The sequence below is a fragment of the Tursiops truncatus genome, chromosome 4 (assembly GCF_011762595.2).
Source record: "Tursiops truncatus isolate mTurTru1 chromosome 4, mTurTru1.mat.Y, whole genome shotgun sequence".
Taxonomy (NCBI): domain Eukaryota; kingdom Metazoa; phylum Chordata; class Mammalia; order Artiodactyla; family Delphinidae; genus Tursiops; species Tursiops truncatus.
Window position 1 is genome coordinate 140537522 of NC_047037.1, and position 18221 is coordinate 140555742.

Here is an 18221-nt window from a genome sequence, read left to right on the forward strand (position 1 = left end):
TGCCAGGCAGGAGAGGCCCAGAACATTCTAGCTAGAGTCCCGTGGGCAGAGGGACTGCCAACCGAGGCGGCTCGTTTTCACAATGGGAGAGAAAGCAACGTGCTCCCGATCCTTGGCGGGTGGCCCTCCAGGGGTCTCGGCATTTCCATCCCAGCACAGCCTCTCTCGGGCTGCACCAAAGCTGTCCCTGCATGGCCGCTTCTCCAGGACGTCAGACGTCGGAATAGCCACCGGGGCAACTAGGAAGTGAGGAGGGGGCCGAGGACAGCGTGGAGAGGAGAACGCGCTTGACAGTGACCGCCAAGCCCAGGCTCAGCTTCCGTGAGGAGAGAGCTGACGGGGACCCATGCAGCTGCCTTGGTGATGTGTTCCCAGCAGGAGGGGCCGCCACCTTCTTTCTGGCTGTGGAGCACCCTGCAGAGACTCTGGAGAGCCCCAGAGGACCACCCTTAGGACCCCGGCCCCTCGGCTCTTCCTTTCCACCTGGTGACCCCACGCATCCTCCCGAGGGGCTGGCCCTCCCCAGCTCTGAGGGCGCGTTTCCAGAGCACGGCTTTCACGCCTTCGCTGACTGTCCTGGAGTTTGGGGAGCCCAGAGTGGCTCTCCTGACTGTCACGTAGGACACAGAGCTTTACGTGGACCTGGGCAGGAGGCAGATGGGTTTGAGTGACACCCAGTCGGGCCTGGAGCCCTCGTCCCCGGGTGGGTGGGCGGAGCTCACACAGGCCCTTCCTCGGACGCTGGTTGGGGTCTTGCCTTCCTTGTGCTCCCTCCCTGCTGCCCTCAGCCCCCGGACGCTCACGGCTGCCCAGCTTCCTGCATCCCATGCTGCCCTGAGCTCCATCCACTGCTGGGCCTGCACAGACCCGGCAGGGGGGTCAGCCCTGCCGCCCCCGACGCCCAGCCACCGAGCGAGTGTCCGGCAGCATCAGCTGGCGCCCTGGCCGCCTCCCTGCAGAGAGCAGCACGCCCGCTTCCCCCGGGTTCCCGTTCTTCTCTCCCTCTCCTGTGCTTTCCTGTCCCCTGAATGTCAGCACCCTGGCTCCCGGCTAGTCCCCTAGGAGCCCCCGGATTCTCAGATAGTTCCTGCTTTTATCAGATCTCTGAAGGCTCTTTGCTTTAGAAGCCCATGCCTCCGCCAGCCCTCACCACACCTGGCTGCACAGCCCCCGTCGTCTTTGCCTCCTGCAGGCTCCTGTCGTCTGCATCGTCTGCCCCGAGCTGCGTCCCACCGAGCACGTTGTGAGTGGTGGCCCTGGAGGTGTGCAGCCCACAGCCCCGCTGATTGACCTCAGCGAACCTCCCGGGCATTGACCATGGGAGGGGACAGGGCCTCGCTGCCCCCCATCTCCATGTGCGCCTCCAGAAAGCGCGCCACACTTCACATCCGCACGGCCAAATCCTGGCTCCACCCAAGGCCACTCTTCCTGCAGCTTCTCCCGGAAATGGTGCCGAGTGGATGCCCAGGCCTGAAGCCTTGGAACCATCTTGAAGCTTCTCTTTCTTTTACACCCTGTCCTGTCTGTCAGCACGTCCTGTGGGCACTTCCAGCTACAGACACTCAGGATCTGCGGCTTCCCGCTTGTTTCCACCCATCACCCTGGTCCAGCCTCCACCAGCTCTCGCCTGGACCATCACAATAGGCTCTCGACAGGCCCGGCTGCCAGAGCACAGCAGGGATTAGCAAGTCAGGCCGCCCTCAGGGAGGCTGTGGACGCAGGACAGGGAAGGGAAGGGGCAGAGGCAGGGGACGATTTCACAGCATTGGCCACGGGGTCGGAAGGTGGTTTGTAAAACCCCAGGCACCTGGGGCTTTGCATACGGGGTGCGGCAGCTCCAGCCCCCAAGGGCCACCTGAGGGTCCTAGGAGGTGGGGACGCAGCGCTTGGTAGAGCAGTGAGAGAGTCTGGGCAGGGCACCACAGTGTCCCCTTCACCACGGACCTGCCCCAACCCCCCAGGGCACCCACCTCAACACCGCGGGGGTCTTTCCGTGGCCCAGCCCACCTGCTCACCCACCGCGCCCTCACCAGCCCTGGGGACCTCCTTCTCACCTTTGGGGGGCCCAGCGCATTCCCACTTCCTGGGCCTCAAGCTACAGGCTGTCCCCCCAGTGCCCCGGCCCCTGCAGAGACCCCTGTTCAGGGTGGCCTTCCCTGCCTACCTGCCCCTGGGCCCTGCTTCTTCCCCGCAGCTCTCATTCATCTGAGCTTTTGTAGGCCTATTGGCATATCGGTCTCTGTCCAACATCTAAGTGTCCTGAGGCAGGGACTTTGCCTCGGGCCCACCGCTGGGTCACGGGTACCTTGCTTTGTGTCTGGCACATAGTAGGTGCTCAATAAATATTCAGTGAGTGAGTGAGTGAGCTGTCAGGACACAGAGCAGCAAGGGGGCCTCTACGGGCGTGGTAGAAAGCCCTGTACATGGACTCCTGAGGCCTAGAGGAACAGGTCACCCGGGCCCCCAGCTTCCTGGGAAAAGCTGCCCTCCTCCCAGGAAAGACGGTCAGGCTACGTTAGAGTCAGAGCAAACGGCCTCGCTGGCTGCTCTGCAGGACAGGGCGAGGCCCTGCCCAGGCCTGGCGGTGGCCCTTGAGTGGGCTGCTCTGTGCGCCTCGGAACCGCAGACAGATCCCAGTGCCAGGAGGCATCCAGACACAGCACCACACAGGCCATCCGGGATTCCACAGCCAATAGCACTAATGGCTGCTCGCTTGTCCCCCAGCCCTGAATCGGTCTGAGGAGTTCGCATCTAGACCCGGCATCTGCCCGGCGGTGAGGCCAGGAGCGTCTACCTCGCCATGCACCCTGGATACGGACTGTCCTGGTCTTCAGAAGTGCTGCCTTTCGTCGGGGGGCCCCCGCTGCTCGGCCCCTGCCCCCCGAGGTAGGGCTGAGGCCTGATCTGGGAGAAGGTGGGGGGAGGAGTGAGTTTCTGGTAGCAGCAGCCCGGGTTTTGTGGGGAGCCTGCAGCCTGTGCACGGGCCCATTTCACTCATAAAATCGGCCACTGACCCCTCAGGGGGAGAAGTGTGCTCACAGCTGCCCTGAGGGGGCTAGACGTTCCTGGAAAAGCAGGGACCCCAGTTTCCCAAGATTGCCTGGGGAGGCCCTCAGAGCTCCCGGTGAGCTTGCTGGGAGCTGAGCTGTGTCAGAGCTGGGAGGTTTAGGACTGTCTGCTTGTGCAGCCCCACGGGGACCCGAAATCCTTCCCAGGCCCCCGTCTGGCAAGTCAGTGCAGGCCCCCAGGAGAAGAGGTGGTCAAGGTTCAGAGCCAGGGAAACACATATAAACTGTATATATATATAACGTGCGATATACAATATATTATAAAACATGAAGTATTAGTATAATATATATCTTATTAGCATAGTATAAAGTAATAGTATACATAATGTGAATATTATGTTACATATAATATATAATGATACTATTATACTGTATACATTATAGTATATATGTTATAAGTAATACGCGTCATGTTATCTAATATACCTTGTGTACAATAGTACATTCTATGGTATAAATAGGACCATAGGTAACATAAGAGAAGCGGGGCAGGGGGTCGGAAGCGTGCCACCCCATTCCCCAGGGGCCTCCTGTGGCCCCCAGCCTGTCCTGGGCCTGAGGCTCATCCCTGCGCCCTCGGGCAGCTCCAGAGGGGAAGCTGGCGAGTTTCTGGTACAACGTGACCGTCCTGGTGAAGATGGACTTCACGGAGCTCCAGCAGGCGGACCCCAGGCTGCTGGATCACATGAGGCTTCTGCACTCCATGGTAGGTATCGGGGTGTCGGGAGGGGTTCCACAGGAGACCCCAACCGACTGACTCTGAACCAAATGTGGATTCTCACTTAAAAACAGCTTGGGGCTTCCCTGGTGGCGCAGTGGTTGAGAGGCCGCCTGCCGATGCAGGGCACACGGGTTCGTGCCCCGGGTCCGGGAGGATCCCACATGCCGCGGAGCGGTTGGGCCCGTGAGCCATGGCCGCTGAGCCTGCGCGTCCGGAGCCTGTGCTCCGCAACGGGAGAGGCCGCAACAGTGAGAGGCCCGCGTATCGCAAAAAAAAAAAAAAAAAAAAAAAAACCAGCTTGAAAGAGATACGATTTTTGTGCAGTAAAATGCCCTCTCGGAGGTGCAGTTTGGTGTGTTTTGAGGTACGTGGCGTGCAAGCCCTACCCTATCACGACATGAAGCTGGAAACTCCTCCTCTTTTCAGGGTCTGTTGCTTAAGGCCCGGGTGCAGCCTTCCCAGGCCCCAGAGCTGTGCCCTTGAGCACCTCTCTCACGCATCCCGAGTTCTGGTTCCCGCTTTAGGGAAGTCCCAGGAGTTCTGGAAGGTGCTGAGATGGGGACCTCTAGACTGGGCTCCTCTGCCTTGGCACTGTCGATGTTTGGGGCTGCATGGCTCTGTCATGGGGCTGCCTGTCCCCACAGGGTTTCGCAGCAGGCCTGGCTCTACCCAAAAGAGGCCAGAAACGTGCCCGGCTGTGACAATCAAAACTGTCTCTAGATGTGGCCACAGGCCCCCTGAGGGGCAAGGCCCGCACCCCACCCCCGGGAGGGAGCCCCAGCCTAGACACAGCTCACGCTTGCTGATGCCTCGGCAGCGCCTTGCAACCAGCAGGACGTCTTCACGCTCTGGGAGTCGCCCCACCCCCGCCCAGGTCCTGGGAGCCCAGCTGGGGGCAGGCACTGCTCACCACCACCTGACGGTGCCTGCCCAGGGTGGTGGTCTGACCTCAGGACCCGCTTCCCAGGTGAGTGCCCTGCAGTCACCCCACGCTGGGAAGGGCCCTGCATTTGTATAATGCTCTGCTGTTGCCTCTTGAAATGCTTAATAATTTTTGAACAAGGGGCTGCACATTTCCTTCCGCACTGGACCCCTCACACTGTGTGCCTGGTCCTTCCTGACTGTCAGGTCCCATAGATGTGGCCCCTGGGTCATGAAATCAGACCAGAGTTGGCCGGGGTGAGCCCAAAACAGATGGCATTACACCCTCACCTTGCTCTGGGCTGTCCAGTAAAACGGCTTGAGAGGTACTCCCAAAGGTCACCTTGACCCAGAAGCCTCTTTAACTGTCCCAGCTAGAAGAGATTTTTGTCTTTTCTTAGCTGGGGATGCCTAGTTGGCCAGTAAGAACATGGCTCTGGAGCCAGACTGCATGGATTCAAATCCCAATACTGTCACTCATCAGCTGTGTGACCTTGCTCAAGTTACTTAACCTCTCTGTGCCTTAGATACCTACTCTATTAAACAGGAATAATCATAAGCCTACATGAGACAGTGGCTGTGAGGTTTAGACAGTACATTAAAAGGCTTAAAATGACGCTGATCCACGTAGGTTCTGAGCTGCTGTGATTGCTGGGTTTTGAATGTTATTGTTCTCGTCACCCCTTGCCTCTTCATGTGTGAAGGTTTCGTTCCTCCCCTCAGGAGAGCCTGTCCACATGGGCTCCTGACTACAGCAGGTGCTGGGCGCCCTAACTAAGGGGTTTGCACGAGGCCAGTGTTGACTTCCTGATCTGCCTCCCCCTGTGAAGGGTTTCAAGTCTGCTGAGGAGGGCGCGGGCTCCAGGGCCCCCAAAACACCTTTCTGGTTTCCAGGGGAGACTTGTGGGTTTGTTGGCAAATCCTGCTTCGGTGATGCCCTTCTGCCTGGTAGTCACGCTGTTTGCCTGTCTTCCCAAGGTAAATATCAATGCTACCTTGAGATTTCGGGATATTAGACTGGAACAAAAAGAATTCATATGAAATGAGAAAAGGGATCATTCAATTTCAGAAAATATCAGATGTGGTTTGACGTCCAGTTCCCCAATTCCAGACCTGATTCTCTGTTGTCAGCTGCAAGGGTGGGGACCAGTGGGGGGACCCTGGTTGACCGGTGTCTCTTCCTGGGGCTGCGGTAGCAGACCACACAGCAGAGGTCCGCTCCAGGTGTCTCCTTAGCTTCTCCCTGTGTCCTCACATTGTTTCCTCTGCCAGTGTCTGTCTGTGTCCAAACGTCCTCTTTGTGGAAGGACACCAGTCATCTTGGACCAAGGCCCACCCTAATGAGCTCATCTTAACTAACTACATCTGCAACGGCCCTATCTCCAAATAAGGTCACATTCTGAGGTTCTGGGGGATTAGGACTCCAACATGGGGATTTTTTTTTGGGAGGGGGACACAATTCAACCCCAAAGTATTTATAATCTGGTTTGTGGGACTTTATTGGAATGACAACAGAAATAAAAATATTGGAGAGAGTTTTTTGCTGCACAGGAGAATGGTGTGTGTGGTGTGTGTGTGTGTGTGTGTGTGTGTGTGTGTGTGTGTGTTGTGTGTGTGTTGTGTGTGTGTTTGTGCAGTTAATTTTAACGTCCCTATGCCTCTGTCTCCCTGTCTGTCCGATGGGCGCGTCCTTCCACCACCTGATGCTCTGACTCTGGTTTCACAGGTCACCAGTGCCCTGCAGCCACTGGACACCGCTGTCCACCACTTGCACTCGGCCGGGGGGGACACCTCGATCACGGTGTCCCGGCTGCTGCTGGATCTGCCGCAGCCGGAGCCTGTGGCCCGCATCTCCGCGGCGCTGGACGGCGTGGTGAAACGCATCTATGAAGTGATTGACATCCGGGTGCAAGGTGCGGCTTCCCTTTGTTGTCCCCTTGGGGGCGGGGGCCGCCGGAGTGGGAGAATCATCCAGTGGGTGAGGGGCGGTCAGACCCACCTTTAGCTCATCCCAGCCCAGAGTTTAAACTCCAAGCTCCGAAGCCGAGATTTTGAGAACTCGTTCTGTGCTAGCGTCCCCTTCCCCTCCCCTCCTTCCGGCCTCCTCCTAAGCCTCTCACGTCCAGTTTCTCCTTCCATCCAGGTGGAGGCTGGAGAACAAATCCTAGAACAGCACACAAATAACCCATTTGCTCAGTTCTCGGGTTCCCAAATTTCCTTGTGGCCTCTTTCCCACCCTCGCTAAGGACATCCTTACATCTCGAAGGCTCTCAAAGCAGAGTTGGCACAAATCTGAGTTTGGTGCAGCAGATAGATGTGTTTCTGGAAGAAATTACCTGGCTTTTTTCTTTTCTTTTTTTTTTTCTGTCCATGTCAGGGTTTGGCAAACTTTCTGAAGAAGGCCAGATAGTAAATATTTTTGGCTGTGGGCCACATGGCCTGTTTCAACAGCTCAGCTTTGCAAAGTGGCATGAAAGTAACCTTGGACAGTCCGTGAGCAGACGGCTGGGCTCCAACAGCACTTTCCTTCCCGCTACAGAAGGCAGCTGGAGTTTGCTGCACCCTTAGGAGGATGGCCGCTCTCGTGAGGCAGCTCTTTCTATGCCGCTGAAGGTCACACAGAAAGACGCCAGGGTCTGGAGCCCAGGGAAAGCTCTAGTGATGGCCTTCCCTTCAACTCTGCAAACGTTCTTGAAAACCAAACCGAGCAGCGCCCTTAAACCAAGTGCTGTCTCGTCCGTTCTGACAGGTTTCCGTCCGGAGACCCTAGAAACTCCCCAGCAGGTGAACCAGGAGGGGTTAGCTCACGAGGCAGCGAGAGAGAAGGCACGCGTCAGGGCCCGCGGGCTCGTCCGCGGGAGGGGGTCAGAGAGACTCCGTTATGGGGTGCGGCTCTGATTGGGTGGCTGAGGAGAGGGAGGGGTAAGGGAGTGGGGCTTGTTCTAGGTTGGATGCTGTCAGAAAGCAGAGGCAGTTCTGTGATTGGGTATTTCAATCAATCTCATCCGCGGGGAGGGGAAACCAGCGTGAAGACGAGCTAGGGTTAGTAAAGAACGAACAGCCCCTCACTGCGGCCAAGAGAGCGGTTGGTGCTCGGTGGGTGACGGTGGCCTTTTTTTTCCGTCTGGCTTAGATAAAAGGGTGATATGGCCTTGCTCGGTCCTGGCGGCAGAGAAGCCTGGCTTCCGACAGGAGAGGGCCAGGCCCCTTCTGCAGGTCAAGGGCTGCTCTGCCCTATTTCTCCATCCATACACTGCCGTCCACAGGATAGATGCTTGGGAAGGATGTCTGGACCTCATGATTTCAGACTCAACACAGCCCCAAAGTGATCTGCTCGGGCCACAGCACCCACCCAAGCACATGGAGCTGTGCCTTGAGCCGTGGGCCAGGTGCTCTGGTGAAGAGGGTTGTGACCGATGGGGCCTCTGAGGCAGGGCATCAAGAGGCCCCTGGGGACCGCAGCCCAAACCACTTCCTCAGCTCGTGCGATACACATCTAGAGGTTAATGGGAAGGACCGATGGCCCTGATGAGTATTCTCACCTGTTCTCCTTTCCCACAGACGTAGATGAATGTTCCTATGACGAACTCAACGCCTGCGCTGGGAGGGGACGGTGTCTAAACATGGAGGGCTCGTACCAGTGCCTCGGTCACCCGGAGTCGCCCACCTCGTCCCCCCAGAAGCTGGATGGCAGCTGTGAAGGTGAGCGACCGGGCTCTCCAGGTGGGGAAGGAAGGCCTTAAGGAAGCCTCAGTTGAGATGCAGACGCACCTTAGCCCCTTTGGCCTCTGGAGTTCTCTCTTCTTTCTGGAACCTGATTTATGGCTTTAACAACATTGTTACGGGCGTGCAAGGATAAGTCGCTCCCAGTCTCAGCACCGTGGCCAATTGTTTTTATTTTCTCCTGTTTCCTTCCAGTTTTTTTGTTTTTGACCTTATTTAAATCCTGCCACATATTCAATTTTGTATCTTGCTTTCTTCACTTCCCATTATGTCATGTAAAGGTTTCCAAGAAGCAACCTTATCTTCATAATTACGATTTTCAATGCTCGAGTAACAGTGGTATGCTGTAGCAGGGATGCAGTGCTCTTAGCTATTTCCCTCGTGGGGGACTTGTATGTCACCTCCAACATTCCTCTCTGAACACTACAACTTTCGCTAGCATTGTGAAGTGGTTGGGGAGAATCTTGTTATAACTGAGTTGGAATAAATTAGTGATTTAATCCTCATGTTCTTTTCCCTTTAAGGGGAGAGGGGTGATTGAGTGGTGGCTATTCCTAGGGTCCCTGGAGTTTTAAAAATGCACCTACCAGCCCCACCTCTGCAGCCAGACTTGCCTGTCCTGTGCCCTGGGGGCTTTGTCCGATTAGAACTGTGCATCTCCTCTGTGCACGAGGTACCCACAAAGCTTTGCACAGAATCCCAGCAGCCCGTCCTAGATCTCCTGCGCTGTGGCCTCAGGGGGGAGCAACCCGACCCGCCATGTGAACAGAAGTTTGGAATATACAGTTATTGACGATACTCTGCTCGGTTATCTGAGAAGACATGAGACTCTGTTCACAGGCAGGAGTGCTGCCAACTGCCACGCTGACAGCTCAACATAAACAGGGAAAGCGCACCACCCCGACCTCAGTTCCAACAGGGCAGAGAAGACAAAGCCGGTGTCTCCCGATCAGAAAGTTAGAGCGAATTCCAATCGCATATGGTGAAGGGAAACAGCACATGTTTTAAATTTAGAAGCTAATATAATAAATGAGCTATCTGCTGGAACGGGTTAGAGGTACAGACCCGTGGAAAATACAGCGCAAATTTCAGATGCTTTTCTTGTGAAATTAGTCACCCAGTTAATGACACACAGGGCAGCTGGATTCTTGCACAAGAAAACCCCTAAGAAATATTGCCCGGTTTGCACTTCATGTTCCAGGAACACGTTCTGCTTTTAGGATGGAGTGGAACTGTATTCAAGGGTCATCCTAACTCCCTCCGACATGGTCCCCTACCCAGCTGAAGACTGATAGCTATTCAGCTCCAGAAAGAACCATCTTCTGAGGTGGCTGCTTGGTGAGGGCAGGGCCGCCGCTGGAGAGTCCACTAGGCTGCGAAGGATTACCGCTCAAGTTCACAAACCTGATCTATAGTCAGGTTTTCGACGACTGAATGCTCAGCATCTTGGCTCAAATGCCCAGTGTTTCTACCTTTACAAGGTTCAGGTGTCCAGCTGACAGGTCCAGGGCTTAAAGAGGAGCAGAGACTGACACGGGAGATCACGGGAAAGCCCACTGCCCCAGCAGCACCCTTCCTGCCCCACCAGACACAGGTCAGGGCTGCCTGCAAGGAACAAAGGCCCAGACCCGTGGACACAGAGAATCTGACATGCTTCCCTCAGATCGGTGTCGACTCCTGAATTCAGGTTCACAGCCGCAGCCCGGGGAGGGCCGCAGGGCAGTGGCACCCTGGGATCACACCCGGTCAAGAATTGGGCTTATCTTCTGGGGCCGCATTTTCAGAGGGAGGGACGTTGCAAAGCCAAAGGGCAGTGACAGAAAGCGTCCTGGCCAATGAACTGAAATCCAAGTCAGAGAGAAGAAGGAAGGGTCAGGAAAGAAGGATTATTTCCGGCTTGGAGTATCTCAGGTTCTGTCCTCCAGAAGAGGGCTTAGCCTTGGTGTGTCAGAAGTTGGCTGATTTCACAGCAACACAAAGACCTTCCCAACAAGTTGTACCTTCTCACCAACAGCGGCCTTGAAAACTACTTAAAGACGCGTGGGTAGGTGGATTCATTTCCTGGGCCTGTGTAACAAAACGGCACACACTTGGGGGTTTAAAACAGCAGAAGTTTATTCTCTCACGGTTCTGGAGGGCAGAAGCCCACCATCGTTATCACTGGGTTCAAGTCCAGGTGTCGGCAGGGCCAGGTTCCCTGCGGAGGCTCCAGGGGAGACCCCTTCTTTGCCTCACCCTTCTTCTGAGGGCTGCACGAATCCCCTGGCTCGTGGCCACATCGCTCCCATCTTCAAGGCCAGCATCTTCAGTCCTCTCTCTGTTCCCTTTTCACGTGGCCTTCTCTTCTGTGTGTGCGCGTGCATCCTCTCTCCCGACTCTCTCTTGTGATCGCATTTAAGCCCCACCTGGATCATCCAGGACAGTCTCTTCTTGAGATCCTTAACTTCATCAGACCTGCAAAGACCCTTTTTCCAAATAAGGTCACATTTCCAGGTTCCAGGGATTAGGAGCTGCTGTCTTTGGAGGTCATTACCCAGTCTATTGCCGGTGGTGGGACAGTTTAGGAGTGCAGCATGGGAACTTGGTCATTGGTGATTGGACGGCTTTGCCATTGACTCTCGACTTGACCTTTCTGGGCCTCAGTTTCGTCCTCTGTAAAATGGGATCATAGTACAGTAGAACCTATTACCTGGTATTGTTAGAAGGGCTGCGTGGAATGACATGCCCGCTGCCACAGCCCTCAGCCGACGGCAGCTCTAAGTGTGTCACTGATGGCCTGGCGGGCAGCATGATGCCTGTAGTGGGAGGGGGTGCCCATAGCGCCGTGGGTGTCCCCACAGCCCCGTGTCCCCACTGCTGCTACGACACTGGCCACGCTGGCTTGGACATCCCATGTGTGTGTCTGGCATCGCTGTGGACCTTAATCCGTCCTTGTTTCCATCACTGTGCTGGATACCTAGTAGGTGCTCAATAAATGTCGAACCGTATGAAATCGCCACTGTGGTTGGTCAGACACGGTTGAATCCGGACAATTGTAAACGTCTCAAGGTAATAAATTGGAGAAAGAGCTACACAAACGTTCGGCTGTAGCATTCTCTGCAGGGAGGACTTATTTCTGTGGATGAGAGGGCCACACGCCCACAGCGCCTTAGCTGCAGGAACCATGGGCAGACGGCAGCTTCTGCAGATGCTTCTGAGGGTTTCATAGCCGTCGAAACCACCCTGTTGGTGGCTCCTTATCCCAGTGTTCTAGGGACCCTCTGGCGTCTTGATTTAAACAGTGAATATGTCTCCAGCCAGCCTGATACCCTCTCAGACTTCCTAAACGCCAGTCCCAGAGTTCTTTCCAACACCTAGGGGACCCTTTCTATTTTAATTCCTCTCAGCCTGGAGGCACTCGTGCTTGGCCCATAATACGGATTCGTTTGCCGTTCCACATCGAGTGATGCCTGAATGGCAACCAGGACGCGGGGTTGCAACCTTGTTGCGAGCTGGATACGGCAACCAGGCCTCAGGCCTCGTTCTCAGCCTCACTGTCCTATTTGCCAGGTGTCGTGTGGCCACCTGCGGGATTGAAAGAATGTTGGGTGTTGTATGGTTTGCGTGAATCAGAACATTCAGTGCTTTTAGCAGATTTTTAGAAAAGTTGTAGCTTTTCCTTACTTTCTCAGTGACACGTTCCTGGGGACACAGACCGAAAAGTTACGTGGTTATTAGACCCCCAGAAGGTGATTGTCTTGATTTCATGGTCCCAGTGGCCGGGAGGTGGGGGTGAGACCCACGGTCTCAGGGCCTGGGCTGCTGTCCAGTCCTCAGCTGAAACAAAGGACAGCGTCATAAAGAGTGAAAACCACCTGTGAGACAAAGGCACAGAAAAATACTGGACAATTCAGTGAAAAGGACAAACGCGTCTCCTTCCAAGTACACGCTACCTCTGCATGCAAGGAGAGTTTTCAGGAAGCTGCAAGAATTTAGATGGAGGGAGGGCTGGGCTCACCTGTCTCTCCAGCATCCACCAGTTTATACCCATGCTTTGCGGGGACCTGCAGGGGCTCACGGTAGGGGAGCACATCCACAGGGCACTGCCATTTCTAAAGGGCAGCTCAGGGAGGACCCAGCAGGGCTGAGCTGCAGGATGAGGCTGGGTCACCAGTCTTGATCCTGAGCCTCTTGGCAGCCAAGGCAAAAAGGGAAATGGGTTGAATTGTGCCAATTTTAATTTTTACTGAAAGGAAGCATACACATTTGTCGGAAAGACAATTTTTTTGTAATATTAGAAAGCATATATCCTATGAATCCTTACAGGAAGGGCTTTGGAAACTTCACATATATTTTAATTCTTTTTTCTTTACTGTGGTTTTGCAAAAGATTTTTTAAAAAAATCTCCTCATCGCTTGTTTCTTATAGAAATCAAATTCTGCTGTAAAAATGGTGGTGTCTATAGACTGAGGGCCACCCTAGGCTTTGTATAATTCATATTGGCCAGGTGCCTGCTGTGAAGCCAGAATTTTTCTCCCCCAAAAAGACATTTAATTCCATCTGAGCATTAAAATACACATTGGTTGTTATATTTGAGTATTACTCCCTAAAGCATGAATGTCGATATGAAAACGCAGGACACCTCAGCCTGATTCCAGAGTCCTGCTTCCCCCTGGGCCATTGTTTTCATGATGAATTAGCCGAGCAGACGACCTCGGGCAAATGATCAAGTACTTGTGGCTCAGAAGAGCAGGCCCTTTGAATCTGTGTTGAGACAGCATTTATAAACGTAGCCCAGAAACATCACACCCTGCGTTAATCTGCTCAGGCTGCCGTAACACACAGCACAGACTGCGGGGCTTAAACAACAGGAAGTTACTCTCTCACAGTCCAGAGGCTGGAAGTCCAAGAGCAAGGTGTTGGCAGGCTCGTGCCTTCAGAGGCCTCTTGGCATGCAGACAGCCGTCTCCTCCCCGTGTCCTCACGTGGTCCTCCCTCTACCTGGCTGTGTCCTCATCTCCTGTTCTATAAGGACACGAGTCAGGCTGGATTAGGGCCACCCTGATGACCTCACTTTAACTTAACAAGTTCTCTAATGACTTTGTCTCCAAATACGGCCACATTTTGAGGCACTGGGGGGTTAGGACCCCACACACGAGTTTTAGGGGAACACAGTTCAGCCCATCACACTCCATAATGACCACAGCTACAAAAACAGCTTGTTGTTTTCATGGCTTGGCTATTGTAAATAATGCTGTCATGAACATGGGGTGCCGGTATCTCTTTGAGTTAGTGATTTTGTTTCCTTCATATAAATAACTAGGAAAGGAATTGCTGGATCATATGGTAGTTTCATTTTTCATTTCTTGAGGAACCTCCATACCGTTCTCTATAGTGGCTGCACCAATTTACATTCCCACCAGCCGCGCACGAGGGTTCCCTTTTCTCCACACCCTCTCCAGCATTTCTTACCTCTTGTCTTTCTGATAACAGCCATTCTAGCAGGTGTGAGGTGATACCTCACTGCGGTTTTGATTTGCATTTCCCAGATGGTCAGTGATACTGAGCACATTTTCACGTGCCTGTTGGCCATCTGTGTGTCTTCTCTGGAAAAATGTCTATTCAGATCCATTGCCCATTTTAAAATGGGATCATGATTATTGTTTTTATTTTTGCTAATGAGTTGTATGATTTTTATATTTTGGATATTAACCCCTTATCAGATATATGATTTGCAGATTTTCCTCCCGGTGTGTAGGCTGCCTTTTCATTTTGTGGATGGTTTCAAGTGGGACCGAAGCTTTTCACTTTGATGTCAGCCCACTTGTTGACTTTTGTTTCTGTTGCTTCTCTCTGACGTTTTCTGCGTCTTCCTCCTTCTGCCCTTTTGCAGACTGCCCTCCCATCAGAGACCTCGTGGTCCTCAACGTCACCAGCAGCAGCTTTCAAGTGTCTTGGAGTTTAAACTCCACCCAGAACTGCACTTTCCACGTGCAGGTTTACCAGGCTGAGGAGCTGCTCAGGAACGCCAGCACCCGGGGGACGAGCCTGGAGGTGGCTGGGCTGGAGGCCGGAGTGTTGTATGCGGTGAGGACCAGCTACCAGGGGTGCTGGGCCAACGTCACCACCACGGTCACTGTCAAGACCGGTAAGGCCACATGTCTGAAATCCACATGACCTGTGAGTCTGTCTCTCCAGCCTAGTCTGCTGGCCCTGGTGATTCCAATCACGTGCTTCCTACGAGCAGGACAGGGGCCGTCACTGACCTGGCCCCAACTCTCCTGGGGGGCAGTGAGTGCGCTCTGTGTCCCGGAGCAGTGCCACGGTGCTCATGGCCCAGCACAGGCTCCCCTCGCTCCCCTGCGTCTCATCCTGACTGGGGGCTCTTCTGACACCTGGGGTGATGAGGGCTCTCTGAAGATCCCATTTTGCTGTGGTTTGAAGGACGCATAATGCAGTCAGAGAGAGTGAAGCCCAAAGTATAGTAGAGCAGAAGAGGGTAGCGGTTCGCACGCATCGAAGGAACTTTTGCCACACTTAATTCCACACAGCTGAGTCTGTATAACTTCCCCAAACCCAAGAGCTGAGCATCTGTAAGATCGTCACGAAGTATGCCTCATTTCCCATGCCGTGCACTTGCAAAGCTAACATGATGCCCACTGCATCGGAGCCCTGAAGAAATTTTTGCCCCAAATAAACACAGCGTAGGCATGAATTGGGGATTCCAGTGTCCAGGAGGCAGCTGGCGTGACCCACGTGACTCTGCCAGGTGGCCGACACTGGCCCTGCCCCGTGATGCCACCTCCCCTCTGCCTGGTCGTGGTGCTACCCCGGTGGTGTAGACCTCTGTCAGGTTCGGCCCGGGGAGTTCCCTCCTAGGCTGGCCTCTGGCAGCAGGACGTGGAAGTGTGCATACGGACAGTGTGGCTCTGAGACATTCTGGTCTGGGGACCGGAGCTGGGTAGGAGACCCAGCCTGGGGGTTCAGAGCAGGCAGAGGGCAGAAATCACTGTATGAAAGATGCTATGGCCGGGGGGGGAGGGTTGGGGGGAGGGATAGATTGGGAGTCTGGGACGGACATAAACACACTACTATATTTAAGATAGATAACCAACAAGGACCTACTGTATAGCACAGGGAACTCCGCTCAGTACTCTGCAATGACCTAAATGGGAAAAGAATCTGAAAAAGAATAGATATATGTAGAACTGATTCACGTTGCTGCACACCTGCAACTAACACAACATGGTTAGTCAACTAGACTCCAATATAAAATAAAAATTTAAAAAAAAAGCACCCTCTGGGGGTTCTGTCTCACGGGTAGGGATAACGCCAGTGACAGTGATGGTGGCAGTGAGGGAGTGAGGGCTGGGGGGGTGGGTCTGGCCTACACCCTCTATGCACTGATGGGGGCCGACCCTGCTAAATGGCAAACACGCAGAACAGGCCCCCAGAGGGCCCCCAGAACCCCGGCCATGCAAAAACTCGAGCCCTTGACTTTGCACAAGCCTTAATTTCCAAACTTGTGCCACCTTACCCTCTTGTTTTATTTTCAAGTTGCTCCACGGAGAAAATGGGGGGAACACTCTTTTCCCTTTGAGGAAACTGGGACCATGAGGGGCTCCATCCCCACAGATCACTTCCACCCTCTGTCCCCCCACAACTCATCTCAGAAGTGAAAATTGGTGGGACCAACATCCCAGCGTGAATTCATCTCAGTTGGGACGGGCGGTAGGAACATGCAGCTCCGCCCCAACCCCATGGACTCTGTACCCTCAGGAAAAAATACCTACATTCCAACGCAGAGGAGATAATTTGGAAGATTCCATAAGACTCCTGATTACAAGCTGATTCCTTCCCCAGCTGGATTCTCGTTCCTTCTCTGTAGTGTAGAAATGCCTTATGTTTGCAGAGCCCTATTTTTTTTTTAAAAAGCTCGATTCACTTTAAAGGTCTTAGCTAATTCATTTGACATTATTAAATGCTTGCTGTGTTGGAGGCCATAGAGATTATCGTAGCAGTGGAGACCCGGAGCGTCACAGTGAGTCTGGATTCCCGAAGCACTGGTGGATACCCACCTCCCGAGAGGCTCTGTGATGTGGGCAGGACCAGAGCCTGGGAATCCCGGACCCTAAGGGATACTCATTCCTCTTGCTAAGGTGGGAGAAGGTTCAGAGGGGCCCCCGTCTAGAAATGTACGCTATACAACGTTGGTGACATTTCTGGGGCTGTGTGCGTGCAGCGGTGATAAACTCTGCCCCACTGGCCCGAAGCTCGCTGGCTGGTGGAGAACCAGGGTGGGACAAGCTGTGAGTGCCTTCAGATCATTAGAATCTAGATCATGGCTGCAGGGTCTGCTGTGGATGTGGGTTTCATTCTTGGTATCGAAAGAGACATGCTCCCATGTCCCATCTTGAATCTTTTCCAGGTTTGCTTATGTCCAAAGAAAAGGACACGTCCCTTACAGGCTGACCAACCCTATCATTTTGTCCGGGACAGAGTAGGTTCTTGAGAGGTGGGACTTCTGGTGGGAAAATGGGAAAGTCCCAGAGAAATCAGGATGAACTTGTCACCTGAGTGTCAGGGGCCTGGCTGGGGCGTGTGCCAAGGAAAGCAGTGGCCACACTGGGTGAGGACCCTACATGGCTGGTTGGACCCCAGTTCCCGCCGGTGTGAGCCATGTGACGTCTGTAACTTGTCCCCCTGCTTTGGCTCTAAGTGTGTGTCTATGTCTGAGTTCCCTTCACTCCAGCGTAGAGGCATATATTCCTCACGCTGATTTCCCCCAATGTGGCTACCAAACCTAAGACTCATGCCTCAATCTGTTTTCCAAAAAATTCTCCTCCGAAGAGTAGGGGAGGTTGGAAAACATTGACAGAAAAGCGTGTGACTCGTGCTCCCCGGACTTCAGTTAATTTGTGTCATCGTCTGTCTCAGATGCCCGGGTGTTCGAAGTCACTGTCAGGATCCTAAACCGCAACGTGACAGAGGGGCTGCTGGACCGTGGGAGCCCCGAGTTCCAGAACTTCTCCCAGCAGCTGCTGCACGAGGTAAAGCCCGGCAGAGGAGCTTTCTGAGAGTTGGAGCCAGAAACCCGCCCTGTGCCCCCTTTTATGCGTGACTTAAAATAGGTTTGGGGACAAACCAACTTTGATTCAAACGGGCTGGACCACTTGATGGCTCGGCTGGGTTTTTTGTCGAACCTTCTGTTTGGGGGACCTGGGGCCTCTGCCCTCCTTCTTTGGGGCAGCTTCACTGAGTAAGCATTTACCAGTGATCAAAGCATCCGTTCCTCCCTGGGGCTGAAGGCGGGCACCAGCATGAGGCTTGGGAGAACCAGGCCAGTAGCAGCTATCATCTATCCTGGGATGCTGAGCTGGAGAAAAAAGCGACTTGCCAACCTGTCAGTAACTGGGAGAGGGCTAGGATTTGGCTCTTCTTGCAAGCTAGTAAGTTAGCCTGTGGCGTGGATGCTGGCAGAGGACACGAGATGCCTGGGTCAGAGACAAAGGACTCCCTCCCTCACAGCACAGCGGGCGGCACAAGCATCACATTGGTGCCAGGTCCCCTGCTGGCCCCCAAGTCCCACGGGGGTGATGCAGAGGGAGCCCGGTGGGTGACGCACATGCAGTGCATCTGCATCACAGCTGAGGACCCCCATGCAAACCTGCCTAAACCTTGTTCCGGAGATACGTTATCTTTACCGCATCAGACGGTGAACAGATCTGCTCTGCTCTGGACGGGGCCATCCTCTCTCTCCCAAGGCCGTTCATCATAGAAACGTCTTGGAAAGATATTCTGAAACAAGA

General features: G+C 54.1%; 1 protein-coding gene across 1 annotated transcript in view; it reads left to right on the plus strand.

Annotated features, from left to right (window-relative positions):
* The first annotated feature begins 1317 nt into the window (after nt 1-1317).
* The window catches only part of UMODL1 (uromodulin like 1), a 53535-nt gene continuing 36631 nt past the window's right edge, over nt 1318-18221 (plus strand). Inside the window, exons 1-7 of the mRNA XM_073804654.1 lie at nt 1318-1456; nt 2725-2886; nt 3653-3774; nt 6437-6623; nt 8272-8412; nt 14306-14560; nt 17350-17462. Coding sequence (XP_073660755.1) covers nt 1318-1456; nt 2725-2886; nt 3653-3774; nt 6437-6623; nt 8272-8412; nt 14306-14560; nt 17350-17462 — 1119 coding nt within the window. The remainder of the gene's footprint in view (nt 1457-2724; nt 2887-3652; nt 3775-6436; nt 6624-8271; nt 8413-14305; nt 14561-17349; nt 17463-18221) is intronic.